Genomic DNA, 12,688 nt, shown 5'->3' with positions numbered 1-12,688 from the left:
AAAAAAAACTTAAAAATGTAGTTCATATCAAGAGAAAAATTACCACTAAATGTACAACTTTGCTGAAATGTACATCAGCAAAAAAAAATTTGCTAGCTTTACAAAAATGAATTGTACCTTTACCAGCCAATCCTTTAGCCTCTAATTTTTCTTTTACTTCTGGTAAGAAAAATATTTGAATAGTATTTTTATGGGTCCTAAGTGTCAATAAAATGAAGGAGATTCAAGCGAGTTTTTCAAAGAAAACAGAGCTAGTCTCAAAATGAGAAGGCATGGCCACAGTGACCACAACAGCATTGCCCTATGTTTCCACAACAAAATCATTACCTGTTTTTTTAAAGTCTAAATGTAGAATCCATGGCAGAGACTGGAGTGATATATCTACAAGGTAAAGAATGTTGAGTATTGCCACACCACCAGAACCCAGAAGTCAGGAATAGAACATGTTCTCCCTTAGAGCCTTGGGAAGAGCCAACCATGACGAAACCTTGATTTCAGACTTTTTGCCTTCTGAACTTGCCTTCTGATAATTATCTATTGTTTTAAGCCCCTAAATCTGTGGTAATTTGTTACATCAGCCTTAGTAAACTAATACAAGACCATGTTTACTTTTTTCTCCTTTACAGTCTTTTTCATATACAAAGACAATACATACTCACTGAAAGGAAAAAAATAACAACATGAAAATATTGGGCTGGGTGTGGTAGCCCAGACCTATAATCCCAGTACTTTGGGAGGCTGAGGTCGGTGGATCAACTGAGGTCAGGAGTTCGAGACCAGGCTAGCCAAAATGGTAAAATCCCGTCTCTACTAAAAACACAAAAAAATTGGCCGGGCGTGGTAGTAGGTACCTGTAATCCCAGCTGCTTGGGAAGCTGAGGCAGGAGAATCGCTTGAACCCAGGAGGCAGAGGCTGCAGTGAGCCAAGATCACACCATCACACTCGAGCCTAGGCAACATGAGTGCAAGTCCAGTACCAAAAAGAAAACAAACAAACAAACAAAAAACAAAAAACAAAAAACATCCTGAGTAGAGGGTGAATTCCTAATTTTATGAAGTAATCTCCACTAACATTTTGAGCTTAAGTAGTCTTAATTTTTTTTTTTTTTTTTTTTTTTTGAGATGGAGTTTCACTCGTTACCCAGGCTGGAGCGCAATGGCGCCATCTTGGCTCACCACGACCTCCGCCTCCTAGGTTCAGGCAATTCTCCTGCCTCAACCTCCTGAGTAGCTGGGATTACAGGCATGTGCCACCATATCCAGCTAATGTTTTGTATTTTTAGTAGAGGCGGGGTTTCACCATGTTGACCAGGATGGTCTCGATCTCTTGATCTCGTTATCCACCTGCCTCAGCCTCCCAAAGTGCTAGGATTACAGGCGTGAGCCACCGTGCCCGGCTTAACTTGCATTTAATGTATGTTGGTCATTTATGTTTTTTCTTCTGGGAATGTATTTTCCAGTTATATATGACCATTTTAAAAAGAGTATCTAAACATCATCTTATCTACCTTAAATGTGTCTGGGTTTGGAAAACATATGAATTATGTGGAAAGATTTTTCTACCCAAACACAATACACTCAAGTTAAAAGTCATCACAGGATGGAGTACAGTGGTGCAATCTTGGCTCACGGCGACCTCTGCCTCCAGGGTTCAAGTGATTCTCCTGCCTCAGCCTCCTTAGTAGCTGGGACTACAGGCATGTACCACCGTATCCAGCTAGTTTTTATATTTTTAGTAGAGACAGGGTTTCACCATGTTGGCCAGGATGGTCTCCATCTCTTGACCTCATGATCCTCCCACCTCAGCCTCCCAAAAAGTTGGGATTATGGGCATGAGCCACCGTGTCTGGCCTTTCTTGCATATATTTTAATTGGTCCACCATTCATATCCATTAATCACCTTTAAAAAACCACTCAGTTTACCTTTGAAATTTTGGGGTGGTCAGGTATGGTGGCATGCACCTGCAGTCCTAGCTATCCGGGAGGCTGAACTGGGAGGACTGCTTGAACCCAGGAATTTGAGACCAGTCTAGGCAACATAGCAAGATTCCATTTCAAAACCAAAAAAAATTGGTGGGGTAAGTTAAGGCATTATCATGCATTTAAAAATATTATTTCATGAGATTAAAAAAAGGTGTATCTACATTCAAAAATATTTTTCACTCAAGCATAAAAATCATATGCCAGTATCATTTCGTATCAATTGATACAACTGTTTCTACTACCTTCAAAGCACATGAATATGCCTTTTCTCCAACATTAATGAACTTAGGATCATCATCATCCAAGTCTTCCCAAATCCTCACATCACCATCACTTCCACAAGTCACAATAAAGCTGTGAAGAAAAGAGACAAATTAAAGTCATTGGGCATAGTGTCTCATGCCTCTAATGCTAGCACTTTGGGAATCAAAAGTGGGAGGATCACTTGAGGCCAGGAGTTTGAGATTAGCCTGGGTAACACAGAGAGACCTAGTATCTACAAAAAATTTTTTAAATTAGCCAGGCATGGTTGTGTGTACCTGTAGTACCAGCTACTTTGGAGGCTGCAGTGGGAGGATCATTTGAGCCTAGGAGGTCAAGACTGCAGTGAACCATCATGGCCCCACTGCACTCCAACCTGGGCAACAGAGTGAGACTCTATCTCGAGGGAAAAAAAAGTCACCTAGTTTCAGACATAAGCTACCTCTATATTTATCACTTTTTAATGAAGTGAAGACATTAGTATTTTTTCTCATTTTATACACATAAACCCTAAAAACAAACTGCTAATTTCCTTCTATAAAATAAAAGATGAGTTGAATACTCTAGTTCTTCTTTGGCGTAAAACTGTAAAATTTTGAGGCAGGGTCTCACTACGTTGCCCAGTCAGTAGCACAATTACAGCTCTCTACACCTCCGCCTCCCAAAGTCAAGTGATCAACCCACCTCAGCTTCCCAAGTCGCCGGGAACCCACCTCAGCTTCCCAAGTAGCCAAGCATGGCTAATTTTTTAATTTTTATTTTATTTTATTTTTTATTTCTTTTTTATAGATGGGGTTTCACCATGTTGGTCAGGTTGGTCTTGAACTCCCAACTTCAGGTGATCTGCCCGCCTTGGCCTCCAAAGCGCTTGGATTACAGGCATGAGCCACTACGCCCAGCCAATTTTTTTATTTTTTGCAGAGACAGGGTATCCCTACATTTCCCAGGCTAGTCTTGAGCTCCTGGGGTCAAGGGATTTGCCTGCCTTCACCTTCCAAAGTTAAGGGATTACAGACATAAGCCACCATGCTTGGCCAGCATAAAATTATTTATTTGTAAGAATGTGAAAAAGATGAGTGGACGGGTGGTGTGGCTCATGCCTGTAATCCCAGAATTTTGAGAGGCTGAGGTGGGTGGATCACCTGAGGTCAGGAGTTCCGAGACCAGCCTGACCAATGGAGAAACCCCGTCTCTACTAAAAATATAAAAAATAGCTGGGCATGCTGGTGCATGCTTGTAATCCCAGCTACTCAGGAGGCTGAGGCAGGATCACTTGAACGCGGGGCAGAGATTGTGGTGAGCCAAGATCCACCATTGCACTCCAGCCTGGGCAACAACAGTGAAACTACATGTAAAAACAAAAAAAGAAAGAACGGGCCGGGCGCCGTGGCTCAAGCCTGTAATCCCAGCACTTTGGGAGGCTGAGGCGGGTGGATCACGAGGTCGAGAGATCGAGACCATCCTGGTCAACATGGTGAAACCCCGTCTCTAGTAAAAATACAAAAAACTAGCTGGGCGTGGTGGCGCGTGCCTGTAATCCCAGCTACTCAGGAGGCTGAGGCAGGAGAATTGCCTGAACCCAGGAGGCGGAGGTTGCGGTGAGCCGAGATCGCACCATTGCACTCCAGCCTGGGTAACTCCGTCTCAAAAAAAAGAAAAAGAAAGAAAGAAAAGAAAAAAAAAAGATGAGTATATAATCATATATAATCTCTGCAATAGCAGGGATTGTATCTTCCTTGCCTACCACTGGATCCCCAGCACCAAACAGCCTGACAGAAACCTTAACAAATGTATATTGAATTAATAAATGAATAGATGTGTGAGCTCAATTATCCAAACGTGTTTCAAATAGCCATCTGTGTCTATCCTAACTTGTTTTAAACTTCTCACCTTTCAAGTGCTTTTACTCCTTTAGAATGTGCCCTATCTGCACACATACAAAAAACAAAAACACAAAATGTAATGTATATAATAAAATAGAAAAACATATAGTAAATAGCAAAAAAAAGAATCTATATAAAGAGCTGTGGCTGTTTAAAAGAAAAAGGTTAATTCTCAGCTGAGAAAATCAAAAAGGTTCATAAGAAAGGTAATATTTACACTGGGAAGACAAAAAACAAGTAGGACTAGATATGCTGAGACTGGTGACAAGGGCAGTTCCAGAAGAAACCACATGAACCAAACTATCAAGTTAATGTAGTACGAGGGCGTTTACCTGGAGTAGACAATTTAGGAAAGGAAAAGGAAAATGAAGTCTAGGTCACCTGTTTAGAATAACCTTAATGCCAGAGTAAGGTGGCTGGGCTCCTTTCTATAGGGAGTAGACAGGAGGACTACAAGTCTCAGTTTGCCCAGGATACTCCTGGTTTATGTGTCCAGTTGGTCCAGCATTTGTCCAAGACTTTTCACTTAAAAACATATTAGTATTAGTTGCATAAAAATTGGGTAGGCTGGGGCCTGACCAACATGGCAAAACCCCAACTCTACTAAAAATACAAACGTTAGTCAGGCATGGTGGTGTGCACACCAGTAATCCCAGCTACTCCGGGGGCTGAGGCATAAAAACCATTTGAACCTAGGAGGCAGAGCATGTAGTGGGCCGAGATCACAGCACTGAAGCCTGGGCAACAGCGCAAGAAGCTGTCTCAAGTGAAAAAAAAAAGAAAAAGAAAGAAAAAAAAGGCTAGGGTGGGTTTGGCAGTCCTCTTCTTTGTACTTCCAGCTTCTGCCATGGTGTCATTTAATAACATAACACACATGGAATGTGTCTCACTTTAACACATGGTGTCAGTCAGTAACGACACCGTTACTAAACACACACATTTAACACACTCACATTCACATTGGAAAAACGACCAATGATAACCCATCGCCCTTTTTCCTATACCCTTTCCTGATGCAATGTAACTAACAAATCCTTTCAGGGACAACATGTGAGGCATTCGCCAATAAAAAACAAAATGAATTCAGACATAAGCCCCTAGGGATAGCTACTTCTTTTAGTCCCAATGGTAATGAGAGAAGTATTTCACGTTTTTATTCCTACGCACTTTTTTTTTCTTTTGAGATGGAATATCGCTGTGTCCCCCAGGCTGGAGTGCAGTGGTGCTATCTTGGCTGACTGCAACCTCCACCTTCTGGGTTCAAGTCATTCTCTGCCTCAGCCTCCCAAGAAGCTGGGATTGTAGGCATGCACCACCACACCCAGCTAATTTTTGAGTTTTTAGTAGAGACGGGTTTTCACCATGTTGGCCAGGCTTGTCTCAAACTCCTAACCTCAGGTGATCCACCCACCTTCAGCCTTCCAAAGTGCTGGGATTACCACCACACCCAGCCCTGATGGATTTCTTGGTGTATCAGCTGGTACACTGGAGGAGATGCACAAAGTTGGAGGTGCCACTTGGTGGGAACAGTAGAAAATTACAGTGGAATTAATGAGAAATAAAGGCAGAAAATAGAGTTAAGCAGTCCTGTGAAAGAAGAGCTTTTAGAGTACTCTAAACATTCTTCTAAATGATTTTATCCTTCATTGGATCAAATAACTACTTATTAAATTTATTGTTTTCTATAGTGCTGTAGGAAAAAAAAAATCAATATTCCTTTTTTCCCTTTTGAAACACCCATCTCGTCCTCCCCAAGTGCTGGAATTACAGACATAAGCCACTGCACCTGGCCAGAAAAATCAATGTTCTTACTATATTAAGAAATATATGAGCCGGGCGCGGTGGCTCAAGCCTGTAATCCCAGCACTTTGGGAGGCCGAGGTGGGTGGATCACGAGGTCGAGAGATCGAGACCATCCTGGTCAACATGGTGAAACCCCGTCTCTACTAAAAATACAAAAAACTAGCTGGGCATGGTGGCGCATGCCTGTAATTCCAGCTACTTAGGAGGCTGAGGCAGGAGAATTGCCTGAGCCCAGGAGGCGGAGGTTGCGGTGAGCCGAGATCGCGCCATTGCACTCCAGCATGGGTAACAAGAGCGAAACTCTGTCTCAAAAAAAAAAAAAAAAAAAAAAAAAAAAAAAAATATATATATATATATATATATATATATATATATATATATATATGAAACACAAAAGTACTTGGATTTGGAATTGCAATTCATGATTCTGTCCAAATGAGCTGCAAGACAATTATACCAACAAAAAAGAAGCTATACTTGCCAAATTTTCAGATTTCATTTATATCTAGAATTGCTGAACAACAAAATTTTTGAAAAGAAAAATGTTTTGTTTTTGTTTTTGTTGCCGAGGCTGGAGTGCAATGGCCCTACCACAGCTCACTGTAGCCTTGACCTCCTGGGGCTCAAGTAATCCTCCCACCTCAGCAGTGCACAAACCAATGTTAAATACACAAAAAATACTAGCACTGCAGGACATACTTTCTCCCTCTGCTTAGAATGATGAGGTTTTTAAAATCTTTGAACCTTTGAAGAGTGACTATGTAAACTAACCTAAGTGTCCTACTGTAATAATATTATTATTATTATTAGAAACAAGTCCTCTAAATTTTAGTTGCATTTAGTTGAAAACAGACATCTTTAATCAAAGCATTCAACTTAAGCTTTTGAAGCTTTTAGTGAAATGCAATTCCTGAAAACAAAACTTATGCACAGGAAGACACTGAAATTTATCCCTACAAAAGCAAGTAAGAATTGAACAAATTGTACACGAAAAGCTGAAATGATGAATGATTTAATTTTAAAATTCTATAACTGTACTTTGAAATATCTTGATTTGTGGAAGAATCTTTCGATAGAACTCCTATTTTTAGTTGTATAAATTTATGTTCTGTGCCAGAATGAAATAAGAGTAGGCTTAAAATCTGTGAAACATCCAAAAGAATCAGAGGCAACTTGATGAATTTGGTCCTTAAAAATAGTGAAGACCGTATTAGTGAAGAAGGATACCCTGAATGGAGATAAAAAGACAGAAACTATAAAACTACTGAGGCTGAAATATTTACCCATTTCAATTAAAACAAATTCTTAAAAATTATGACTCTCCCAGGTAGCAGAATTTGCTCTGAGCCTGCTAGGTACCTTAGAACTTAACATTTTTCTCATTAAAAAATGTTATGGCCTAAAGAAAAGAATGAATTGAAGATCTTACTTCAAATTTGTTCAGCATAAAATGTAACTCTGAAGAAGATTTCAGCTAATTTTATGAGAAAAACTAAAACACTATATTAAAAGTATGCATTTCAGAAAAATATCAGCAATACCACGGGACAGACAGGCTAAAAAACTGATTAAAGTACACAAATATGTACCAGGAATGATTACCCTATATATGTTAATGTTTAGATCATATATTTAATGTATGGATATAATCAATGTAATAAAATATTATTTAAAATTTATTTTAAAGGATTATTTAAAATATTTTAATTTTTTTCTTAGGTAAACTGGGTAAATTGTCAATTTATGTATCCCTAGAAAATCATACTTTTGGTCCAAATTTTCAAAATTACTGGAATAAGGGTGTTACTGTATTCACATATCTTGAAGCCTTTATTATACCTTTTTTATCTCTAATATTCTTTTAATTGTGCCTTCTCTTTTTTGATTATTCATGACTCGATAAAACTTGGTTCTACCCCCAAGAAACCAGATTTTAGTTACAATATGTATGGGATTTGCTTTAAAATAATAAAGAGTAAGGCCAGGTGCTATGGCTCATGCCTATAATCCCAGCACTTGGGAGGTCAAGGCTGGCGGATCAATTGAGGTCAGGAGTTCAAGACCAGCCTGGCCAACATGGTTAAATCTTGTCTTTACTAAAAATACAAAAATTAGCCGACTCTCATTAAGGCATCTGTGATCCCAGCTGCTTGGGAGGCTAAGGCGGGAGAATTGCTTGAACCCAGGAGGCGGAGGTTGCAGTGAGCCAAAATGGCGCCATCGCACTCCAGCCTGGGCGACAGAGCTAGACTCCGTCAAAAAAAAATCCGCTGGCTGGGCATGGTGGCTCACGCCTGTAATCCAAGCACTTTGGAGGCCAAGGCGGGCAGATCACCTGAGGTCAGGCGTTCAAGACCAGCCTGACCAACATGGTGAAACCTCGTCTTAAAAAAAAAAAAAAAAAAAAAAAAAAAAGCCAGGCGCAGTGGGTCAAGCCTGTAATCCCAGCACTTTGGGAGGTGGAGGCAGGTGGATCACGAGGTCAAGAGATGGAGACCATCCTGGTCAACATGGTGAAACCCCGTCTCTACTAAAAATACAAAAAAATTAGCTGGGCATGGTGGCGCGCGCCTGTAATCCCAGCTACTCAGGAGGCTGAGGCAGGAGAATTGCCTGAACCCAGGAGGCGGAGGTTGCGGTGAGCCGAGATCGCGCCATTGCACTCCAGCCTGGGTAACAAGAGCGAAACTCCGTCTCAAAACAAACAAACAAACAAACAAACAAACAAACAAATCCACTATCAGTATCTGGGCACGAAGACCAATTATATCAAGACTTCATTCACTTTATGACATAACCTCAATGAGTCAATGATTACAACGGCATTTACTAGCTGGACTCTATCCTCAGAGAGCAACATTCCTTCCCTAATCTAACCACCTCTCCTTAACCGTTCTATTGAGTCTCATGAAATTCATGGTGAGGCACCAGTAAAATCTCTATATACTCAGTTTTCTTTCTGGTCATTCCTCTGGGGTCACTGCTTCCTCTTCAACCCTCTTAAGTAGTAACTTATTTCTTTCTATACCCCTCTGGTACTGGAGACAAAATCAAAACCATCTAGTGTCAACGTCACTAATTCAAATTCCTCCCTTTCCATTATATCTTGAATCCACTTCAAAGTGTTCATTCTTACCACTCCATAAAACTTGCCAATGACCTCCACATTGCTAAATCTAATGGTGAATTCTCAGTCTTCAACCTGACCCACCACCAGGAGCATCTGACAGAGTTTATTACTTCCTCTTCCTCAAAACACTTCATTTGGCCTCTAAACATCCTTCTTGTCTCTCAGTTCTCCACTTTTCTAGCTACTCCTTCTTAGTCTCCTTAGCTGGATCCTCTTTAACTTGATCTCTAAATATTTTGGAGTACCCTTGAACCTCTTTTCTTATCTACATTCACTCTTTCCCTAGGTGATTTCATCCAAGTTCACAGCATTAAGTACTATGTATATATGGACAATTCTCACATTTAGATTGTTAACCAGTAACTCAATCCTGAACTCTGGGAGGTTTCAGTTAAAGATGTAAAGGTTACCCTTGAACGACATGGACATTATTGGTTCCGACTCCTGAACAGTCAAAACTCTGCATATAAATTTTGATTTTCCGAAAACTTTACTAATAGCCTACTATTGATTAGAAGCCTTACTGATAACATAGTCAATTAACACATACTTTTTATATATATCATATACTGTATCTATACAATAGAGTACAGGAGAGAAAAGAAAATATTATCAGGAAAATCATAAAGAGAGAAAATATATTTACTATTAATTAAGTGGAAGTGGATCATCATAAAGGTCTTCATCTGTGCTCGCTTCTGCAGCACATATACTAAAATTGGAACGATACAGAGAAGATTAGCATGGCCCCTGCGCAAGGAAGACATGCAAATTCGTGAAGCGTTCCATATTTTTCAGCAAATCACACGGCCATGTGTGTACCTATGCAACAATCTTGCATGTTCTTCACATGTACCCCCAAACCTAAAATGCAATTAAAAAAAAAAAAGGTCTTCATCTTTGACATCTTCACACTGAGAAGGCTGATGGGGAGCAGGAAAAGGACTTGGTCTTGCTATCTCAGAGGTGGAGGAGGGGGAGGAAGTAGAGGAGGCAGGAGAGGCAGACAGCGACTTTATTAAAACACATCATAATTTCTGTCTGATTCTTTTGCTTTTTCGTTTCTTTAAAAACATTTTTATACAGTACCAATCCTTCCACCATTTCCTTTAGTTTCAGTGCCCATATCATAGAAGGGTCTATGTTGTAAACTAAGTCAAAAGCAGTCTTGAATAATCTGAACTCTTTTGCCAGACTGACTAAAGTCAATCTGTTTTCTGGCACTGCTTCTTTTACAGCTACTTCCTTATCACCTGGCACTAGTTTAGAATCACTCATTTCTATCAAGTTGTCTTCTGCTAACTCTTGGGTTTAGTGTTTATTAGCTTTTTTTTTTTCTTTTTTTTTTAAGACAGAGTTTTGCTCTGTTGACCAGCCTGGAGTGTGCAGTGGCATGAACTTGGCTCAATGCAAACTCCACCTCCCAGGAGAAGGTGGCGTGTAGGATTACAGGCATGTGCCACCACACCCGGCTAATTTTTTATATTTTTGGTAGAGATGGATTTTCACCATGTTGGCCCGGCTGGTCTCGAACTCCTGACCTCAAGCGATCCACCTGTCTTGGCCTTCCAAAGTGCTGGGATTACAGGTGTGAGTCACCGTGCCAGCCATGTCTGTTAGCTTCTGAATGTCTCTAAAGTTCCTATCTTGAAATCCTTCACTCCTTATCTTTTTTGCCATATCCACAATCTCCTTTAGGATTTCCGTGACTGTCTCTGCTGTCAATCTTAAGTCAGGGACAAAGTCTAGACAGAGTTTTCTCCAGCAGGAATTTATTGCTTCGGGCTTGATGGCCTTCAGAGCTTTTTCTGCAATGATGGCATCTTCAATGGTGTAATTCTTCCAGACTTTCATGATGCTCTCTCTATTGGGCTTCTCTTCCATAGCATTAACAATCCTTCCCATAGATTAGCTTGTGAAATGAGCCTGTAAATGTCTGTATGAACTCCTAATCTAGAGGCAAAATCAGAGACATTGTGTTTGGGGGCAAGTATACCACTTTGACACCTTCAGTACTGAACTAATGGGGTTCTGGGTGGCCAGGAACATTGCTCAACATCAGAAGAATTTTAAAGGCGGTCCCTTACTAACAAGATACTTTCTGACTTTAAGCACAAAGCATCAGTGAAATCAATCCAGAAAAAAAAAGTTCTCATTGTCTAGGCCTTCCTGTTAAACAACTAAGAGGCTGGTGTTTATCTTTTCCCTTCAAGGTTCAGGGGTTAGCAGCTTTATGAATAAGGGCAGTTCTGATGATAAACCTGACTGTATTTGCACAAAACATTACAGTTAGCCTTCCTGCCTTAAGTCTTGGTGCTCACTTCCCTTCCTCACTAATAAATGTCCTTTGTGGCATTTTTTCCCCCAAAATGGGGCACTTTTGTCTGTATTAAAAACCTGTTCACCAGCCTGGCCAAGATGGTGAAACCTCGTCTCTACTAAAAATAGAAAAATTAGCTGGGTGTGGTGGTGCAAGCCTGTAATCCCAGCTACTCAGGAGGCTAAGGTAAGAGAATCACTTGAACCCAGGAGGTGAAGGTTGTAGTGAGCCAAGATTGCGCCACTGCACTCCAGCCTGGGAGACAGAGCCAGACTCCATCTCAAAAAAACAAAACAAAACAAACAAAAAACCTTTCAGGCAGATGTCCTTTGTCCTCAATTATTTTCCTACTGGTGTTTGGAAATCTGTCTGGTAACTCTCGGTCAGCAGAAGTTGATTCTACTTTTAATATCGATTTTTTTTATCTTTTTTTTTTTTTTGAAATAGAGTTTCGCTCTTGTTACCCAGGCTGGAGCGCAACAGCGCAATCTCAGCTCAACGCAACCTCCACCTCCCAGGTTCAAGTAATTCTCCTGCCTCAGCCTCCTGAGTAGCTGGGACTACAGGTGCCTGCCGCTGTCCCCAGCTAATTTTTTATATTTTTAGTAGAGACGGGAGTTTACCATGTTGGCCATGCTGGTCTCGAACTCCTGACCTCAGGTAATCCACCCACCTCAGCCTCCCAAAGTGCTGTGATTACAGGCGCGAGCTACCACGCCTAGCCATCTTGACATTTTCTAAGCCAAATCTCTTTCAGATATTATCAAACCATCCTCTGCTGGTATTAAATTTTCCAGGCTTAGATCCTTCACCTTCCTTTTACCTTTGAGTTGTCATATAATGACTTCACTTTTTCTGGAACCACATTAGAGTCTATGGCTATGCCTTTCTATTGCAATCCTATACCCACATAAAAGCTGCACTGTCAATACAAGATAGTTATTTCACAAAAGGTGCAAGGTTTTCGTGTCTGCTGGTGTAGCTGAAGTAAGTGTCTCAAAGTTCCTTTTCACAGTGGTCCTTACACTGGATTCATTTATCTCGAAATAGAGAGCAACTGCAGTTTCAGACCTCAATCTACAGGACATATCAAGCAATTCAACTTTCTCTCTTAATGTCATGACTTTTCTCTGATTCTTGGGAGTATGTCCAGCATCACCAGCATCACCAGTGACACTTTATATGATTCCCATGATGTTATTCAGGGTTTACGGTATTGTACTAAACATGATGAAAAGACAACAGAGATGTCTTTTCACTGGAATAGGCAATTTACTGGAGAGACAAACTGCTCATAAGCATCATACA

General features: G+C 40.5%; 1 protein-coding gene and 1 non-coding gene across 4 annotated transcripts in view; one reads left to right on the top strand and one right to left on the bottom strand.

Annotated features, from left to right (window-relative positions):
• WDHD1 (WD repeat and HMG-box DNA binding protein 1) overlaps positions 1 to 12,688 on the bottom strand; it is a 77,979-nt gene that overhangs the window by 62,147 nt on the left and 3,144 nt on the right. For all 3 annotated transcript variants that reach the window (XM_074393919.1, XM_039468651.2, XM_074393920.1), the window contains exon 3: positions 2,226 to 2,337. In XM_074393919.1, coding sequence (XP_074250020.1) covers positions 2,226 to 2,337 — 112 coding nt within the window. The remainder of the gene's footprint in view (positions 1 to 2,225; positions 2,338 to 12,688) is intronic.
• LOC120364071 (U6 spliceosomal RNA) lies at positions 9,749 to 9,855 on the top strand. The gene has a single exon (XR_005579424.1). It is a non-coding gene; the product is annotated as a U6 spliceosomal RNA (small nuclear RNA).

This window comes from Saimiri boliviensis, chromosome 2 (assembly GCF_048565385.1).
Source record: "Saimiri boliviensis isolate mSaiBol1 chromosome 2, mSaiBol1.pri, whole genome shotgun sequence".
In the NCBI taxonomy this organism is placed as follows: domain Eukaryota; kingdom Metazoa; phylum Chordata; class Mammalia; order Primates; family Cebidae; genus Saimiri; species Saimiri boliviensis.
The sequence above is the reverse complement of the archived record's forward strand: the minus strand, read 5'-3'. Positions and strand labels throughout refer to the sequence as shown.